This window comes from Ornithorhynchus anatinus, chromosome X5 (genome assembly GCF_004115215.2).
Source record: "Ornithorhynchus anatinus isolate Pmale09 chromosome X5, mOrnAna1.pri.v4, whole genome shotgun sequence".
In the NCBI taxonomy this organism is placed as follows: domain Eukaryota; kingdom Metazoa; phylum Chordata; class Mammalia; order Monotremata; family Ornithorhynchidae; genus Ornithorhynchus; species Ornithorhynchus anatinus.
Window position 1 is genome coordinate 7,031,675 of NC_041753.1, and position 20,066 is coordinate 7,051,740.

The following is a 20,066-nucleotide window of genomic DNA, read 5'->3' on the forward strand; positions in this document are numbered from 1 at the left end:
TCTTCCTCAGTGAACAGGCTCTCGGGATCGCCGCCCAGATCCCTCCGGGCTTTCTGTTAGGAAGTGGGGGACCCAGCCTGGCCTGATAGTAACTGTGGGATCTGTTAAGCGCTTACTACGTGCTAAGCACTGGAGTAGACCAAGATCCTCAGACCCCACATGAGGCTCAAAGTCTAAGTAGGAAGGAGCATAGGTCTCTAGTCCCCATTTTGCACGTAAGGGAACCGAGGCTCAGAGAAGTGAAGTGACTTGCCCGAGGTAGCACAGCAGGTAACTGGCAGAGCCGGGATGAGAACCCAAGTCCTCTGCCTCCCAGGCCCGGGCTCTTTCCGCGAGACCGCGCTGCTTCTTCGGCGTAGCCCTCTTCCCTTGGTCTGTTGCGCCGAGCCTCTGGTTGGCAGGACAGGTCGTCCCGGGCCCGGGGGGGCCGTGCCGGAGGGCGAAGGAGGGCAGGGTAACCGCACCAACCCCCACCACCCCGGCTCCTGGGGAGCAGCGGGTGGGGGGAGGGTCAAGGGTGAGCCAGGATGTAGCGGCTGGCGGCCGACAGGTCCCACTGGTTGCGTTCGAGGACGCGGCGGCAGTAATTGCGGGAGTGATTGCTAAGGTGGAACAGCTGCTCGACCTGGAAGAGGAATCGATCAGTTATTGGAGGTGGGGAGGAGACGGGTGGGGGAGGCAGGCATATGGGGTCAAACTGCGGCCTGAGATGATCTCGAGATGATGATGATCACAGCAAGTACTGTGGTACTTGCTAAGCGCTCGCTATGGGCCAGGCACCGTACTAAGCGCCGGGGTGGAGAGAAGCAAATTGGGATGGACACAGTCTCAATCCCTTTTTACAGATGAGGTCTGATCCGGGCACAGAGAAGCTAAGTGACTTGCTCCGGATCACAGAGCAGACAGGTGGCGGAGCGGGGATCGGAACCCCTGACCTTCTGCGGGCCGGGCCCCGGGCTCTATCCCCTGAGCCCGGTGTGGGGGAGGGTGTCCAAGAGACCGAAGGGCAGGATGTCTGGGTCTTTTACCTTGAGATTCTGGATGGCGGCAGGTACTGCCCCACCCGTGGCTCTCAGGGCCTCCTGACACTCCTGCCGGGTGACGCCGTGGACGCTCGTTTCCACCTGCGAGACGATGGGACGGGGAAAAAGGGAGGGGGACCTTGGAGTAGAACCCTCAGTCGGGGGGATCCCCTTTCCGCTCCCCCCGTGCCCCCTCTCTTCCTCTCCCCCGCCCTCACCTCCTTAATCTTCCTCAGCAGCTCCAGGTCGGGGCGGGCGCCGGCATTAGGGATGGCCGCCGGTGCCCGGCTGCCCCCCGGCGGCGCCCAGGGGTCGGGGGGCCGGTCGGACGGGCCGGGGTCCTGCTTGGGACGGACCCTCTCCCGGGGGGCCTGGGAAAGGAAGGCGGCGAGGCCCCGCGGCGGGGAGGCCAGGCCCCCCAGGGGTACGGCGCTCATGCGGCGGGCATCCGGGGGGCTTCGCCGGGCGCGCGTCGGCACGGGGTCCGAGGACAGGACGGATTCCAGGCTCTTGGAGAGACCTGGAGGTGGGGCGATGGGGGAGGAAGCGGTGGTCGCCGGGGGATCCGGGAGTCCCCGCCCTCCCTCCCGGGGCGCCCCAAAATCGTGCCCTCCCTGCAGTCACCTTTCATCTGGTGGAGCGGCATCCCGCCGGCCCGGCCCACCGCTGCCTCCCGCAGCCGCGCTCTGCCCCTGCTGGGAGACGGGGGTTAACTTCTTGAGACCCCCGAGGCCCCCCCACCCCCCACCATGCCCCCTGTGGGTCCCGGGGGGTTTGGCCACACTCCCTCCCTGTATTACCCTACACCGGCCCCGCCCCCTCCAGGCCCCACCCTCCCGCTACCCTGCACCCTACCAACCTTGGCGGACTTCACCGGTCCCACCCCTTACTGCCAAAACCACGGATCCCACCACCACGGGATCCCCCCAGCTGACCTCGCCAGGTCCACCCACCCAGCCCCAGCCCTTTATTAATGATAACTGTAATAATTGTGGCATTTGTTAAGCACTCTACTATGGGCCGGGCACTGTACTAAGCACTGGGGTAGATAACAAGTCCCATGTGGGCCTCACAGTCTCCACCCCCATTTTACAGATGGGGGTACTGAGGCCCAGAGAAGTAAAGTGACCTGCCCAAGGTCCCACAGCGACAAGCGGCAGAGCGGCGTTAGAACCCGGAACCTTCCGCCTCCCAGGCCCGTGTTTCAGCCGCTACGCCCCGCTGCTTCTTTCCTCTGCGTGCCGGTGCCCTTCCCTCCACCGAACTCGTGGGCGGCCCTGGCCCGGCCCCACCCCGCCCCGCTCCGGTCCTCACTCCTCCATCCTTTCGTGGCTGGCCCAGCTCCGCTCCAGCAGCCTGTGGTCTCCGTGGGCGGTGTGCTGGAAGGTCCCGCGGATGGGCAGGCTGATCCGGGGGGCCGCCGGGCCGGGGCCGGGGGCTCCCGCCTGGACCGGGCTCACGGCCGCCGCGGGGAAGGGTCCCGACTTGAGCGTGCGGCCGTTCTGGCCCCTCCAGATGGGGAGGTCGGGGCTGGGGGCGGAGAGAAGGGGAGGGGGCCGTGGTGAGTTGGGGCAGCCGACGCGGGCGAAGGAGGGGGCCGAATACGCAATGAGCTTCGCGAGCGGAGAGTCGGGGAGCCGGAGCCGGGGAGGAGCGGGATGGATGGACTAACGGAGCGCTTAGTACAGTGCTCAGTAGCTACGGTAAGCGCTCGATCGATACGATCGATAGGCCCGGCTGCTATCTCTCACCTGCCGTCGATGACCGTGATCAGGTCACCCGGTTCCATCCTCAGAGCCCCCGGCTCGTTCGGCTCCCGCACACACCGCACCTCCGGAGGCCACGCCTGGGGGAGGGGGACACAGACACACACGTTCATTCATTCAGTGGCATCTGCTGAACGAATGAATGTGTTTCCCCTCTCCCCCTCCTGCAGGTGTGGCAGACCCCAGGGGTCAGGTCTGGGGAAGTGGGAAGGCGGCGGGAAAAGAGGGAGTTGGGAGACGGGGGCCGGGGAGACGAAAGGATGTCTCTATACCCTAAGTTCGTCTCTAGATGCTGAACTTGTTGTGGGCAGATAATGTCTCTGTTCTACTGTTGTCTCCAAGCGCTTAGTCCAGTGCTCTGCACACAGTACCTACAATTCAATGAACGATGGGAAGGGAGGGAGTAAAAGGGAGAAAACGGGGCAGAGGAGGAGGGAGGGAGGTGGGAAGTGCTGATCCGGGAAGACTTGGGGAGGCGAGGGGGGCCCACCTCACGGAGCAGCCCGTCCAGCTGGCGGAAAGTGGGTCTGTCGGCGGGCACGGAGGCCCAGCAGCGGCGGGCGAGGCCGTAGAGCCCCCGAGGGCAGAGCTGGGGCCGCTCCAGCCTGAGCCGGTCCCGCTCCAGCCGCTGCAGGATCTGGTGGGCGCTCAGCCCGGCCCACGGCTCCCGGCCTCCAGAAAACATCTCCCACAGGGTCACCCCGAACATCCACACGTCCGACGCCGACGAGAACGCGCCGAGCCGCAGGCTCTCGGGGGCGCACCTGGATGGCGGCGCGGGGGGAGCGGACGGGTCAGCAGGTCTTCCCCCCCTCCCCTTGCCCACCTCGCATTTCTCTCACAAGTACTTTTCCCCCTTCCTTCCCACGGAAACCTCTCTCTTTTCTCTAAGTGACCTCTGTCAACCAATCAGTGGTATTTACTGATTGGCTGACTGCAAGCTCTAGACTCTAAGCTTGGCGTGGGCAGAGAATGTATCCGTTTATTCTTGTATTTGCCTCTCCCAAGTGCTTAGTATAGGACTGTGCACACCGTGAGCGCTCAATCAATACGACAATGAATGGAGCGCTCAGTACTAATTAATGATGGTATGTGTTAAGCGCTTACTATGTGAGAGAGGCACTGTACTAAGCACCGGGATGGATATGATGAGCAAATTGGGCTGGACGCCGTCCCCGTCCCACGTGGGACTCACGGCCTCAATCCCCATTTTACAGATGAGTTAACTGAGGCCCAGAGAATTGAAGTGACTTGCCGAAGGTCCCACAGTAAACAAATGGGGGAGCCGGGATCAGAACCCAAGTCCTTCTGACTCTCAGGCCCGTGCTTTATACTAAGCGCTTAACAATTGCTATTACTGTTGTACTCGCCCGAGCGCTTAGTACAGTGCTCAGTGAATACAGTAAGCGATCAATAAATTCAATTCCGTTCCCTCCTCCTGTCCCCCCCCCGACCTTCCCCTTTCCCGTTCCCTTTCACCCTCCCCCGTCCTTCCCGGCCGCGTCCCCTCCCCCCCGCACCCCGGCCCCTCTCACCAAGCGTAGGGGATCGGCCGGGGCCCCCCCATGATGTAGCGGCCCCCAGGCCCGCCGAGGTGTCGCACCAGCCCGAAGTCGGCCACTTTGAGCACGTCGGGGGCCGCCAGGAGGAGGTTCCGGGTGGCCAGGTCCCGGTGCACCAGCCCTCGGCCCTCCAGGTAGCTCATGGCGTCCACCAGCTGGCGCAGGAAGAGGCAGAGAAGCGGCAGGGGCATCGGGGATGGCGCCAACAGGCAGGACTCCAGGGAGCCCAGGGGAGCTAGCTCCATCACCTGCAACGGGCGGGGGCGAGGCGTGGCCGAGGAGAGCCAGAGAGAGATACGGAGGCGGATGAGCGCCTGAGGAGCTTTCCCTTTCCCCGACGAAAGCCTCCCTTCCTCTTCTCCCACCCTCTGCTGTATCGGCCTGACTCCCTTTATTCATCCTCCGTCCCAGGCCCACACCACTTATGCCCATATCCATAATTCATTCATTTCTGTTCACGTCTGGCTCCTTTTCTAGACGGTAAGCTCATCATGGGCAAGGAGAGTGTCTGTTTATTGTTCTGTTGGACTCTCCCGAGTGCTAGGTGCTGTGCTCGACACACAGTAAGCGCTCAGTATAAACGACTGAATTGAACGAATGAAAGTCTCGCTGCATCTTTTTTAATGGCCTCTGTGAAGTGCTTACTATGTGCCGGGCGCTGTACTAAGCCCTGAAGTAGATACCAGATAATCACTTTGGACAGAGTCCCCGCCAGTCGGTCAGTCGTATTTATTGAGTTCCTCCTGTGTGCAGACCATTGTACTAAGCGTTTGGGAGGGTATACTAGAACAATCAACAGACACATTCCCTGCCCATAACGAGCTTAGTCTACAGTCCCACGTGGGGCTCCCAGTCTTCATCCCCATTTTACAGAGGAGAGAACTGAGGCCCAGAGAAGTGAAGCGACTCGGCCAAGGTCCCGCAGCAGACAGCACAGACTAGTGGAGAGAACCTGGGCCCGGGAGTCAGAAGGACCCGGGTTCTAATCCCAGCTCCTCCACTTGCCTGCTGGATGACCTCGGGCAAGTCACCTCACTTCTCTAGGCCTCAGTTCTCTCATCCGTAAAATGGGGATTAAGACGGGGAACCCCACGTGAGAGATGGACTGTGTCAACCTGATTAGCTAGTATCTATCCCAGCGCTTAATACAGTGCCTGGCACACAGTCAGTGCTTAATGAACAACCAAAGAGAAAAAAGTGGCAGATCTGGGATTAGAGCCAATGAATTCTCTGACTCCCAGGTCAGGGCTCTTTCCGCTAGGCTACGCTGCTTCTCTGCTCGCATTCTTAGCCCTTCCCTCCCACGGGGCTGGGAAATGCTTGGGTCCTTTTCCCTCCCTGGGTTTGGGAACTGGAATCCCCAAGTCCCTCCGGAGGCAAGGCAGAGAGCTGCATTAGCAGAGTCCCATCTGATCCATCAACTCCAAAAAACCCACCCAAAACCCCGATTCCACCGATTCACCGGCTCCCCGCTCCAGCCGATGGCACTACAGGTGGGTACATTTTCACAGTCCAGTGCCATTGGGTCTCGGCAGATTCCATCCAGTGACGGACACACTCTTATCGGGTCGGTCCGCCCAACCGTGCTGCTCCCCGGCCCCTGCCCTTTGACTCTTTCCCGGGGGGGCGGGGGGGGTGAGGGGAGGAGGAGGAGAACAGGAGGAGGAAGGGAAGGAGGAGGGGGAAGAGAAAGAGGAGGAGGGGGAAGAAGGGGAGGGGGAAGTAAAGAGGGAGGGGAGGAAGACGAGGAGGAAGGGGAAGAGGAAGATGAAGAGAGGGAAGAGGGGGTGGGGGAGGGATCATGCTCTGACCATGTGTAGCTGGGTCCCTAGCACGACCCCGTAGAGCCGCAGCAGGTGTGGATGGTCCAGGCCCAGCATTACGGTCACCTCCTGCAGGAAGTCACCCAGGGCGGGGCCTCCAGCGCCCCCGGCCGCCACCGTCGCCCCGCTCCTCAGAGATTTCACGGCCACCGGCACCTGGCAGGCGGAAAGGGAGATAGCGATAACAACGCTCACGGGGGGACTGGTTCAACTCCCCGCCACGTGCCAAGCACCAGGTCAGGTACGACAGAGTCCGAACGGGTACGGTCTGGGAACGGGCGTTTCACCCCCATTTTACAGACGAGAACACCGAGGCCCGGAGGAGGTAAGGGCCCAGGGTCACGCTGCGGGTAGGGGGTGGAGCCGGGGGTGAGAACTTGGGTCTCCTGACTCCCAGGAGTGCGGCCTTAGTGGAAACAGCACAGGACGGAGGGGCGGAGGAGGAGAGAGACACAGAGGATAGAGAAGTCAGGCAGATCACGTCTCCCAAGCGCTCAGTACAGTGCTCTGCGCACAGTAAGCGCTCAATAAATATAACCGACCAAGGGCCAGAGGAGAGATGGGGTACAGCTAGAGTCCATGAGGAGTGACAGGTCAGGTAGATAAAAACAAACCCAAAACTTTGGTGAGCAGTTTCCTCAGTTTACTACGCACTTGGCTGGGTATCCCTTAAGCGCTCTGATACTTTGGGGGAAGCAGAAAGACCTAGTGGATGGAGCCCGGGGCTCGGAGTCAGAGGATCTGGGTTCTAATCCCGGCTTTATCACTTGCCTGCTGTGTGACCTTGGGCAAGTCACTTCACTTCTCTGGGCCTCAGTTCCCTCATCTGCAAATTGGGGATTAAGATTGTGAGCCCCATGTGGGACAAGGACTATGGCCAACCTGATTATTTTGTATCCACCCCGGCTTTTAAAACAGTGCCGGATACAGCGTAAGCACTTAACTAGAGGAGCAGCGTGGCTCGGTGGAAAGAGCCCGGGCTTTGGAGTCAGAGGTCATGAGTTCGAATCCCAGCTCTGCCACTTGTCAGCTGTGTGACTGTGGGCAAGTCACTTAACTTCTCTGTGCCTCAGTTACCTCATCTGTAAAATGGGGATTAAGAGTATGAGCCCCACGTGGGACATCCTGATTCCCCTGTGTCTACCCCAGCGCTTAGAACAGTGCTCGGCACATAGTAAGCGCTTAACAAATACCAACATTATTAACTAGTACTTTTAAAAACAACAATAATACACTTAGCTTTCCAAAGGCATTGACAGGTTTTTCATACCCAATTCATGGGATTGAAGGGAACCGCTATACCTTGAAATAATGATGATAATGTTAATAGTATTTGTTAAGCGCTTCTGATGTATCTGGCAGTGTTCTAAATGCTGAGGTGGACAGAAGATAATCAGGTGAGTCACAGTCCCTGCCTCACAGTCTCACAGGAACGAGAACGGGTACTGAAATCCCATTTTACAGATGAGAAAAATGAGGTCCAAAGAAAGGTTTTTTTGTTTCCTTTCTAAATGGAATTTATTAAGTGTTTATTATGAGCCAGTCACTATACTCCTACCTCTCCTCCCTTCTCTCTTTCTACCGCCCACCCCGCACGCTCCGCTCCTCCGCCGCCCACCTCCTCGCCGTCCCTCGGTCTGGCCTATCCCGCCGTCGACCCCCGGGCCACGTCCTCCCGCGGTCCCGGAACGCCCCCCCTCCTCACCTCCGCCAAACTGATTCTCTTCCCCTCTTCAAAACCCTACTTAAAACTCACCTCCTCCAAGAGGCCTTCCCAGACTGAGCTCCTCTTCTCCCTCTACTCCCTCTACCACCCCCCCTTCACCTCTCCGAAGCTTAACCCTCTTTTCCCCCCATCTCCCTCTGCTCGTCCCCCTCTCCCCATCCCCTCAGCACTGTACTCGTCCGCTCAACTGTATATATTTTCATTACCCTATTTATTTTGTTAATGAAATGTACATCGCCTCGATTCTATTTAGTTGCCATTGTTTTTACGAGATGTTCTTCCCCTTGACTCTATTTATCGCCGTCGTTCTCGTCTGTCCGTCTCCCCCGATTAGACCGTAAGCCCGTCAAACGGCAGGGACTGTCTCTATCTGTTGCCGACTTGTTCATTCCAAGCGCTTAGTACAGTGCTCTGCACATAGTAAGCGCTCAATAAATACTATTGAATTGAATGAATGCTGGGGCAGATCCAAGCTAATCAGGTTGGACACAGTCCCTGTCCCCCATGAAGCTCACGGTCTTAATCCCCATTTTCAGATGAGGGAACCGAGGCCCAGAGAATAATAATAATAATAATGTGGGTATTTGTTAAGCTCTTACTATGTGCAGAGCACTGTTCTAAGCGCTGGGGTAGATACAGGGTAATCAGGTTGTCCCACATGAGGTTCTCACAGCTAATCCCCATTTTACAGATGAGGAAACTGAGGCACAGAGAAGTTAAGTGACTTGCCTACAGTCACACAGCTGACAAGTGGTAGAGCCAGGACTTGAACCCATGACCTCTGATTCCCAAGTCTGGGCTCTTTCCACTGAGGCACGCAGAGAAGTGAAGTGACTGGCCCAAGGCCCCACAGTAGACAAGTGGCGGAGCCGGGATTAAAGGCAGGTCCTCCGACTCCCAGACCTGGGCTCCTTCCGCGAGGCCACGCCGCTCCTAGCAGAAAATTTTCTCTCCCCCTAGACCTTGAGCTCAGTGTACATCAGGGCCCGTGTGTGACCTACTCATCTTGAATCTGCTACAGTGCTTGGCAAGTAAATGCGCTTAATAGATATCAAAATTACAGTAAGGTAACAAAGAGTAGGGATAGAGAGGCCCTGTTCCTGGTGGAGAATGTTAGCAGTCCTGTGGCTTCCTCCCAAGCCACGGATCAGATCCCTTGCCTGGTACAACTCCAAAAAGAGGTGGCCGAGTCGTGCTTCTCCTCGCCACTTCTTCTTCCGCCCATCTCTAAATCCTGTCAGTGTCGTCTGTCTTCCCGGGCCCATGAAGAGAGCGCCAGGAGGACGGGTGTCAGAGGGGGATACTGTCACACGGTTCCTCAGAGCTTCTTCTACTGCCGTTGTCGGAGACAGCCCTTGATCTGACTCGGAAAAGGTCTGGCTAATGGGAAGGGACGGGGAAAGAGAATTGGGGAGAGACAGAACTGGAAAGAGAGAGAGAATTGACACAATTGGAGACAGAGACTGACAGATAGAAAGAATTATGGGTCAGAAAAGGCCTGGCTAGTATAAAGACAGGGACAGAGAACTGGAGATGGAGACACAGGGGATTACGGATCAGAAAGAGCCCAACTGATAGAAGCAGCATGGCTCAGTGGAAAGAGCCCGGGCTTGGGAGTCAGAGGTCATGGGTTCAAATCCCGGGCTCTGCCACTTGTCAGCTGTGTGACTGTGGGCAAGTCACTTCACTTCTCTGTGCCTCAGTTCCCTCATCTGCAAAATGGGGATGAAGACTGTGAGTCTCACGTGGGACGACCTGATTACCCTGTATCTACCCCAGAGTGGTCTGTACATAGTAAGCGCTTAACAAATACCAACATTATCATTACAGGGACCGAGAATCAGAGACAGGGAGAGGCCCAGAGTCAGAAAAGGCCCAGATAGGATAAAGAATTGGAGATAGAGGGAGACGCAGAGGGAATTGTGGGTCAGAAAAGTATATATATATATGGCGAGACATCGTTGAAGTTACTGACTGGGGGCTGGGGACCAGAGAAGTCTGGCTACCATGAACAGAGGGACTGTGGGTTAGAAAAGGCCCAACTAATACTTAAGGGGCAGAGAATAGGCGAGAGAGCAGAGACAGAGGGGACTGTGGGTCAGAAAAGGCCATCATCCAGGGGGCAAAGGTGGTCAGCGAGCCTGTGGGGGACACAGTGCTGGGGGGCTGAGGGCGGCTGAGGGTGGCCGAGCGGGCAAGGGGATAAAGAGAGGCCACGGGGAGTGAGGGGACGGGGAGAGCCGGGGTCTTGGGGACTCACGGTCTTCCCCCCGGGGAGGGTCCAGATGGCTCGATGAACGACCCCAAAGCAGCCCGCTCCCAGCTGCTCCCCGAGCCGCACGTCCTGCTCCGGAATCAGACATTTGAGGGCTCCGTCCGGCTCCGAGGACGGGGGACTGAGGACGCTTTCCGGCGAGGAGCCTTCGCCTTCCTTTGGCTCGGACCCCCGGGCCCCCAGGATCTGTAAATATAGATTTATATTCATTTATTTATAATTATGTTAATATCTGTCTCCTCCTCTAGACTGTAAGCTCACTGTGGGCAGGGAATGTGTCTGTTTATTGTTGTATGGTACTCTACCAAGCGCTTAGTACAGTGCTCTGCACACAGTAAGTGATCAATAAATTCAACTAATTGAATAGTCAGTCGATCACATTTATTGAGCACTTAGCGCTTGGAAGAGTACACTACAACAATAATAATAATAACTGTGGTATCTATTAAGAGCTTTCTAGATTCCAAGCACTGTACTAAGCACTGGGGTGGGTACAGGCCAATCGGGTTGGACACAGTCCCTATCCCACATGGGCCTCACCATTTTAATCCCCATTTTACATGAGGGAATTGAGGCACGGAGATGTGAAGTGACTTGCCCAAGATCACCCAAGCAGACATGTGGCGGAGCCAGAAGGAGAACCCAGGTCCTTCTGACTCCCAGGCCCGAGCTCTATCCACTAGTCAATCAGTTAATTATATTTATTGAATGCTTTCTGTGTGCAGAGCACTCTAAGAGCTTGGGAGAGTACAATATAACAATATCATCTACACATTCCCCACCCACGACGAACTTAGAGCCTAGAGGAGAAGACTGACATTAATATCAATAAATGAATTACTGATATGGACAGAAAAGCCGGGTCACACTGCTATTCTACACACAGTAAGTGCTCAGTAAATAGGACCGATTGACGGATCTGCATTTGGCAGGAGTAGGGGGAGAGCATCAGAGTCGGGGCCAGGTCTCAGGCACACCAAATCCCTCCCTCAGCCCCGGTCAAGTCCGGCATTCCTGTCCCCTCCTGGCTCCAACCTTAGAGCCCTGGGCCTCACTCACGGGTTCGTGCAGCTTCCTCAAGGTTTCGTTAAGAGTCCACCATCATCTTTAAAGCAGTCCATCACCTTGCCCCCTCCTACTTCACCTCGTTACTCTCCCACTCCGACCCAGCCTGCACACTCTGCTCCACTAATGCCAATCGTCTCACTGTACCTCCATCTTATCTATCTCACCGCCGACCTCTCGCCCACATCCTGCCTCTATCCTGGAACACCCTTCCTCTTCGTAACCGACAGACCACAGCTCTCCCCACCTTTAAAGCCTTATTGAAGGCCATCTCCTCCAAGAGGCCTTCCCAGATCAGTCTTCTTCCCATCCCCAGCCCCGTTTTGGAGGCCAGAGGAGCGTGACGGGGAAAGGGGAGCACCTATATGGCATCCCTGTGGCAACGAGGTGGGGAAGGAAAGATTTCCGGGCGAATGCCTGAAATTTTGGTTGTGTTTTTTTTAAAGTGGGATTTGTTAAGCGCTTACTATGTGCCAGGCACTGTACTAAATAAGCGCTGAAAGTTAGTCAGTCAACTGTATTTATTAAATGCTTACTGTGTGCAGAGCACAGTACTAAGTGCTTGGGAGAATAGAATACAACAATAAACGGGCACATCCCCTGCCCACAACGAGTTTACAGTCTAGAGACAGGTCCCGACATCCCCAGGGGCTGACGACGCACGTGCAGGAATGGCATCCAGAAGGGAGATCTACCACCGTGCCCAATTCCGGTCCGGAACCAGCCCGGACCCAGCAGATGCCACGGTTCCGGGGCTCCTTGGCGGGGCGGTGGGCCCGGACCCGGGGGGGACGGGGCGGCCGGGTAGGGCGGGACCCCACGACTCGACCACAGAGTCTCCCCCGCCACGATCGAGTCTCTGACCACCCTGTCCCACCCTGCCTCCCCTCCCTGCTGCCCTTACCTTGTAGACCCAGTTCTTGGGTTTCAGCCCCGGGCGTTGTCTCTTCACGGCCTCAGCCAGTCGGCGCTGGGCTGGGGAGAGCAAAGGGTGAGCAGCACGAAACCCATGGGCTCGGTTGGCAGCTGGGGGTGACGGGACTAAAGAGGGAGGAACAGTGTGGTCCAGTGGATAGAACACGGACCTGGGAGTCATAAGATCTGAGTTCTACTGTCAGTTCTGCCCTTTTTTAATGGTATTTCTTAAGCGCTTACTATGTTCCAGACACTGTTCTAAGCGCTGGGGTAGATACTAGGTAGGTTGGACACAGTTCCTGTCCCACATGGGGCTCACAGTCTCAATCCCCATTTTACAGATGGGTAACTGAGGCCCAGAGAAGTGAAGTGACTTGCCCAAGGTCACACAGCAGACAAGCAGCAGAGGAGAAATGAGAACCCAAGTCCTCTGACTCCCAGGCTCAGGCTCTATCCACTAGGCCAGGCTGCACTTGTCTGCTGTGTGACCTCGGGCAAATCACTTCACTTCCTCTGGGCCTCAGTTCCCTCCTCCGTTCAAAAAAAAAAAAAAGTGGGGATTAGGACTGAGCCACGTGTGGGACATCGACTGTATCTACCCCAGTTCTTAATTCAATGCCTGGCATATAGTAAGCACTTAACAAATACCATAAAAAACCACAAACAACAAAACTAAAACAGACCGATGCCCAGAAATTTCCAAGGAGGCGGGGCCAGCCGGGGAGGATTCCAAGGGAACGGGTTCGGAGAGGGCGATCCCGGCCCGACGGGAACCCAGAGGGGGCGAAACTTGAGCCTGAGGGGCGGACCCGGAGGGGGCGAGGCGGGGCCTACCGGGCTTGCCCATGCCGATGCCATCGAGGTCGCTGGGTTGTACGAAGTCAAAGTGCTCGGCCCGTGTGACGTTGAGCTGGTCGCGGATAGGTACGTAGAACTGGTCCAGCTGGAGGGACCGCAGAAACTCCAGCAGCCAGGGGCCACCTGTCTCATGGGGCATGGCGGGGGCCGCGGCCCCGGGGCCACCCGGGAAACTCACCGGGATCGCTCGGTCTTCCAAAGGGATCTCTTGCACTCCTACTGTGTGAGGAGCACTGGGCTGCTCCCAGGTAAGAATAATAAAAATAATCACGGTACTTGTTAAGCACTTACAATGTACCAAACACTCTTCTAAGAGCTGGGGTAAAGCTAAGTGAATCAGGTTGGACACAGTCCCCGTCTCTCATGGAACTCACACTCTTAATCTCCATTTTACAGATGAGGGAACTGAGGTTCAGAAAATAATAATAATAACTATTATTATTATGGTACTTAACCCTTAGTAGGTGCCAAGCACTGTTTCTAAGCACTGGGGTAGATACACGTTAATCAGGTTGGACACAGGCCCTCACACTCACACTTTTAATCCCCATTTTACAGAGGAGGGAACTGAGGTTCAGAGAAGTAAGGTGACTTGCCCAAGGTCACACAAGCAGGCGAATGGCAGAGCCGGGATACTCACTATACCTCGAGCTCATTCAACAGTATTTTTTGAGCATTTACTGTATGCAGAGCATTCATTCAATCTTATTTCACTCAATCGTATTTACTGAGCGCTTACTGTGTGCAGAGCACTGTACGAGGGAAGCAGCATGGCCCGGTGGCAAGAGCATGGGCTTGGGAGTCAGAGGTCGTGGGTTCTAATTCAGGCTCCGCCACTTGTCTGCTGGTGACCTGGGGCAAGTTACTTAATTTCTCTGTGCCTCAGTTACCTCATCTGTCAAATGGAGATTAAGAGTGTGAGCCTCACGTGGGACAGGGACTGTGTCCGAACTGATTACCTTGTATCTGCCCCAGTGCTTAGAACAGAGCTTGGCACATAGTAAGCGCTTAACAAATACCATCATCATCATCATCACTATTGTACAATAAACAGACACATTCCCTGCCCACGACGAGCTTGCAGTCTAGGGATAGCTAACCCACCCCCACCGCTGACCCCTCACCCCACATTCCGCCCTGGGTCCGAAACCCCCTGCCCCTTCATATCTGATGCAACATTTTTGTTCTATCGTACTCTCCCAAGCGCTTAATACAGTGCTCTGCAGGCAGTAAGCACTCAATAAATATGACTGACTGATCACCGCTCTCCCCACCTCCAAAAGCCCTTCGAAAACCCCATCTCCTCCTGGAGGGCTTCCCCGACTAAGTTTCCCTTCTCCCACTCACTTTGGCGTCATCTCTTGGAAGTGTCCTCTTTAAGCACTTAATATTCCCCCCCTCCTCAGCCCCACAGCACTTTAGTACACCCCCTCCACCCCCCCGCCCCTAGGCTGTAAGCTCCTTGTGGGCAGGGAATGTGTCCATTTACAATATAACAATAGTCTCCCGAGCGCTTAGTACAGTACTCTACAAACAGTAAGCCCTCAATAAAAACTGGTGAATGAATGAATACCCCTACACAATACCTTGTCCCCTCTCTCTAGTTTATTTTAATGCCTTTCACCTCCACAATTTCAGCTCCTTGTGGAAAGGGGATTGTGTCCTCCGACTCGCCCCAGGGCCTAGTACAGTGCTCAGCGCATAGTAAGCACTCAATAAATACGACTGATCGACAGGTGACAAAGATTTTGAGAGTCAGTAATCACCATGTGAGGCAACCTTCCCTAACCATCACCCAAGAAATCATCTCCCCTCTGTTATGCATGCAACCACCATTCCTTTCTCATACGTAAGCCCCATACCTGTCATCCAGGCAACCCCCCACTATCACCCAAGAAATCCCCCTCTCCATCATTCAGGGAACCCCCTCCTACTCACCTTGATGGCTGCATTAGCCTCCTGGCTGACCTCCCTCCCTCCCTTCCTCCCTCCTGTCTCTCCCTATCCCAGCCCATACTTCAGGCTGCTGCCCAGATCATTTTTCTACAGAAACGTTGAGGCCACGTTTCCCCGCTCCTCAGGACGCTCCGGCGGTTGCCCATCCACCTCTGCATCAACCAGAAACTCCTCACCGCCGGCTTTAAAGCGTCAATCCCCTCGCCCCCTCCTATCTCACCTCGCTGATTTCCCACTCCAAACCAGCCCACTCAATTTGCTCCTCTAATGCCAACTTCCTCACCGTACCTCGATCTCGTCTATCTCACCGCCGACCCCTCGCCCACATCCTCCCTCTAGCCTTGGAACTCCCTCCTTCATAGCTGTAGACAATGACTCCCCCCACCTTCGAAACTTTATTAAAGACCCATATCCTCCAAGAGGCCTTCCCCGACTAAGCCCTCTTTTCATCTTCTCTCTCACTTCATTCACCCCACCCTCAGGCCTACCATACCTATATCCATACCTGTAATCTATTTATTATTATTATTATTAATAATAATAATGGTGTTTATTAAGTGCTCACTATCTGCCAGACACTATTATATGTGCCGGGGTGGATACAGGATAATTGGGTTGGACGCCGTCCCTGTCCCACATGGGCTCAGAATCTTAATTCCCATTTTACAGATGAGGGAACTGAGGCACAGAGAAGTTCACTGACTTGCCAAAGATCACACAGCGGACAACTGGCAGAGCTAGGAATAAAACCCATGACCTTCTGACTCCTAGACCCAGATCTGCTGCATCCACTAGGCCATGCCGCTTCTCCTATTTATGTTAATGTCCGCCTCCTCTTCTAGCCTGTAGCCTGTAACCTGTAATCTGTACTGTGGGTGAGAAACATGTCTACCAACTCTGTTGCATGGCTCTGCACACGGTGAGCATGCAGTAAAATACGACTGATCAACTGATTAGCCATCACACAGGTAACCCCCCGTACCTGTCACTCAGGAACTATCTCCCTATTAAACAGGTCACCTCATTCCTGTCAGACAGCCAATCAATCAGATCAGTGGTACTTACTGAGCACTTACTGCATGCAGAGCACTGTACTGAGTCCTTGGAAGAGTGCAATAAAAAAGATACGATCCCTGCCCTCAAAGAGCTAACAGTCTAGTGGGGGAGACGTATTAAAATATATTAAAGGTAGGAGAAGCAACCGAATCTCAGGAGACCGACAAGGTTATGTGGATGTGAATAAGGTTGCCTAGGAGAACTCTGTCACACACACACACACTCCTCTCCCCACTGCTCCAAAAAGCTGTCAAGGGCAGATAGCGCATCTATTTTACGCTACCGGACCATCCCCCGTACGTAGAACAGCATTCTGACCACAGTAAACATTAAGAAGCAGTGTGGCCTAGTGGAGAGCATGGGCCCGGGAGTCGGAAGGTCCTGGGTTCTAATTCGGACCTCACGTGAGCCACTTAACTTCTCTGTGCCTCGGTTCCCTCCTCCGCAAAATGGGGATTCTCCCTCTTACATAGACTGGGAGCCCCGTGTGGGTCCTATCTTGTATCTATCCCAGCTTAGTACAGTGCTTGGCACATAGTAAGTGCTTAACAAGTACGACAATTATTACAGGTATTATTACCACCGATCGACCGATCACCCAGGACACTCCCGTAACTGTCACCCAATGGTCGGTAACACCACTGAGAAGCACGGCGGCCTAGCGGCAAGAGCCGGGCCTCCTAATCCCAGCTCTGCCAATCGTCTGCGGTGTGACCTTGGGCAAGTCACTTCACTTCTCTAGGCCGCCTCTACCTCATCTCTAAAACGGGGATTAAGGCGGCGAGCCTCATGCGGGACGCGGACAGTGTCCAACTGGGTCCAACCTGCTTATCTTGTATTCACCCCCGGCACATAATAAGCGCTTAACAAACACCATTAAACAAAACACAACACCGGGAGACAGAGCTGGGCCTCCACCCACCGCAACGGTCAACCTGCCCGGGGGGGAAGGCCCCCCCAAAACGCTGACCCTCCACCCACCCTACAGGCAACGCTGTCCCCCAAGACCCTAAGCCCATCAACGGGCGGGGATCATCTCTATCTGTTGCCGAATTGTCCATTCCAAGCGCTTAGTACGGTGCTCTGCACATAGTAAGGGTTCAATAAATACTATTGAATGAATGAACGCCCCCGCCCCCCAAGATCTTTACCCCCAACGACCCCATGAACGACGTCGCCCCCGAGCCCCTGACACCTGTAGTTAAGGCACCACCACCCTCTCAAAAACCCACCCCCTGAAGGGAAAGGTAGGAGGGTCACCCTCCCCACCCCCCAACTCCATAATGCCACAGAGAGGAAGAGGAACAACACGGCTGGAAGGCGGAAGAGGGTTTGGGAAAGTCGGAGGGAAAGTTTTCGGGGAGAGCAAAGAAGACCAAGGAAGAGCCGGGGGTCAGAGGGAAACCCAAGGTGAGACAGCTGGGGCGGAGGGGGGGCAAAGACCCAGGGCAAACAAGCCCCGGGTGGCGAGGCAGGGGGAGGGGGCTGCAGAAGAGTCCTCCGGTGGGAGAGGGGGTCTCCCGGCCTCTCCTTCGTCCGTGGGGGAATGGAGGGGGGGTCCCAGGGTCTCACCTGAGAACGTGGAGGAAGCGGGGAGAGGGAGGGGAGCGGCCCGGCCCTGCCCGGGATTATTATCCCCGGCCCGGGGGGAGGAAGGGAGAAGGAGGAGGAGGAAGAAGGAAAGGGGGAAGGGAGGACCGTGCGGGGAGGAGGAGGGAAGGGGAGGGAGGGGGCGGGGCCACGGGCAGGTGGGCGGACCCGAGGGCGGCAGGTGAGAGGGGGCGGGGTCGAGCTTACTAGGCGCCAAGCACCGTCCTAAGAGCTGCGGGAGATATCAGAAGCAGCGTGGCTTAATAATGTTGGTATTTGTTAAGCGCCTACTATGTGCGGCGCATTGTTCTAAGCGCTGGGGGAGATCCAGGGTCATCAGGTGGTCCCACGTGAGGCTCACGGTCTTTGTCCCCCTTCTACAGATGAGGGAACAGAGGCCCAGAGAAGTGAAGCGTTTGTATATATTTTTATTACCCCTTTTATTTGATTACCCTATTTAGTTTGTTAATGAGGTGTACATCCCCTTGATTCTATTTATTGTGATGAAGTTGTCTTGTTTTTGTCCGTCCGTCTCCCCCGATTAGACTGTGAGCCCGTCGATGGGCAGGGATGGTCTCCATCTATTGCCGAATTGTACGTTCCATGCGCTTAGTACAGTGCTCTGCACATAGGAAGCGCTCAATAAATACTATTGAATGAATGAAGTGACTTGCCCACAGTCACACAGCTGACAAAGTGGCGGAGGCGGGATTCGAACCCATGACCGATGACTCCCAAGCCCGGGCTCTTTCCACTGAGCCTCGCTACTTCCGTTCGGCAACAGTGAGAGAAGATCCCGGCCCAGTGATGGGCTCACAGAGGGCATGGGTTCTAACCCCGGCTCTGCCACTTGTCTGCTGGGTGACCCTAAGTCACTTCACTTCTCTGTGCCTCAGTTCCCCCACCTGTGAAATGGGGATGAAGACTGTGAGCCCCGTGTGGGAAAGGGACTGTGTCCAACCTAATTGTCTTTATCTGCCCCAGTGCTTAGTATGGCACATGGTAAAGCACTTAACAAATACTATTTAAGAAAAAAAATGGACCTGGGTTCTAATCCCGACTCAACTGACTGCTGCGTGACCTCGGGAAAGTCACTTCCTTTTTGTGTGTGTGTGTGTGTGTGTGTGTGTGTGTGTGTGTGTGTGATTTGTTAAGTGCTTACCATGTGCCCCGTTCTAAGTGCTGGGGTAAATACAAGTTTATCAGGTTGGACACGGTCCCTGCCACACATGGGGCTCACAGTCTGAGTAGGAGGGAATAGGATTTAATCCCCATTTTAAAGTTGAGGAAGCTGAGGCACAGAGAAGTTTAGGTCACACAGCAAGCACTTCTCTGGGCCACAGTTCCTTCATCTGTAAAATGGGCATGAAGATTGAGAGCCCCATGTGGGACAGGGACTGGGTCTAATCTGCTTAGCTCAGATCTACCATGGCACTTAGTACAGTGCCCAGCAGCTAGTAAGCACTTAGCAAATACCATAAAAAAAGAGTTATTGGAAGGGGAGCCCAGGCTGGAGGGAGGGAGTGGGGGACCGGATCGTTGTGGGTAGGGGAAATGTCTACCAACCTTGTTGTATTGGCCTCTCCCTAATGCTTAGTCCAGTGCCCTGCACAGAGTAAGCACTCAATAAATGCCATTGAGTGATCGACAGAGGCGGGCCCCTTCCCCGCACACCAACTCTTTCCCTCGACGCCCCCCCGCCCCTCCAACCCAAGGGCTGACGAGGAGCGTGGTTTGGGAATCCCGGACAGATGAGAGCAGCAGGTATCTCCGCCAGTTCCTCCCACGCAGGCACCGGGGCGAAGGCCCCCCGGGCCATACAAGGCCAAACAGAACCCAGGCTTCCAGGCTCCTGCCCCCGCCTGCTCCCTGAGATCCTCCTTCCAGGAACTGTTTACGGATTCCAAGCGCTCCTGAGGAGAGGGAGGATAGGCCGGAGCCTGCCCCTGGACCGGAGCCCCAGACTCTCCTCGTGGGACACCCCCATACCTGACACACGCGCACACTGACTCTGCCCCCCAATTCCCCCGTATGGCCTCGGTTCCCTGTCTCCACGTCTCTGTGTGTGTCTCTCTCCTGATCTACCCTGCCGCCCTCAGGGTCAGGTGTCTGATTTTTGGGAGGGATTAAGATGAAAGAGTTGGGAAAACAAGAAGTGTTTGCCTGCTTTGATAATAATCACCGTGGTATTTGTTAAGTGCTTACTACGGGCCAGGCACTGTACTAGCAGTGGGGTGAATGCAAACAAGCATACTATCCTGATGATGTTGTCTTGTTTTGCTCTGCTGTCTGTCTCCCCTGTTTGGATTGTGAGCCCGTCATTGGGCAGGGATTGTGTCTCTCTGTTGCCGAACTGTACATTCCAAGCGCTTAGTACAGTGCTCTGCACATGGTAAGCGCTCAATAAATACTACTGAATGAATGAAATCGGGTTGGACACAGTCCCTGTCCC

General features: G+C 55.4%; 1 protein-coding gene across 1 annotated transcript; it reads right to left on the reverse strand.

Moving 5' to 3' along the window:
- Window positions 1–258: 258 nt before the first annotated feature.
- Window positions 259–17,630, reverse strand: TNK1 (tyrosine kinase non receptor 1). The gene is made up of 13 exons (XM_029056206.1): window positions 17,597–17,630; window positions 12,989–13,250; window positions 12,144–12,214; window positions 10,160–10,360; window positions 6,162–6,329; window positions 4,324–4,598; window positions 3,279–3,552; window positions 2,774–2,868; window positions 2,337–2,552; window positions 1,647–1,717; window positions 1,241–1,542; window positions 1,029–1,124; window positions 259–625 (listed from the first exon to the last, which is right to left on the reverse strand). The coding sequence occupies exons 2-13, from the start codon at window positions 13,149–13,151 to the stop codon at window positions 512–514; spliced, it is 2,046 nt and encodes a 681-aa protein (XP_028912039.1). The 5' UTR covers window positions 13,152–13,250; window positions 17,597–17,630; the 3' UTR covers window positions 259–511.
- Between the last annotated feature and the right edge of the window lie 2,436 nt (window positions 17,631–20,066).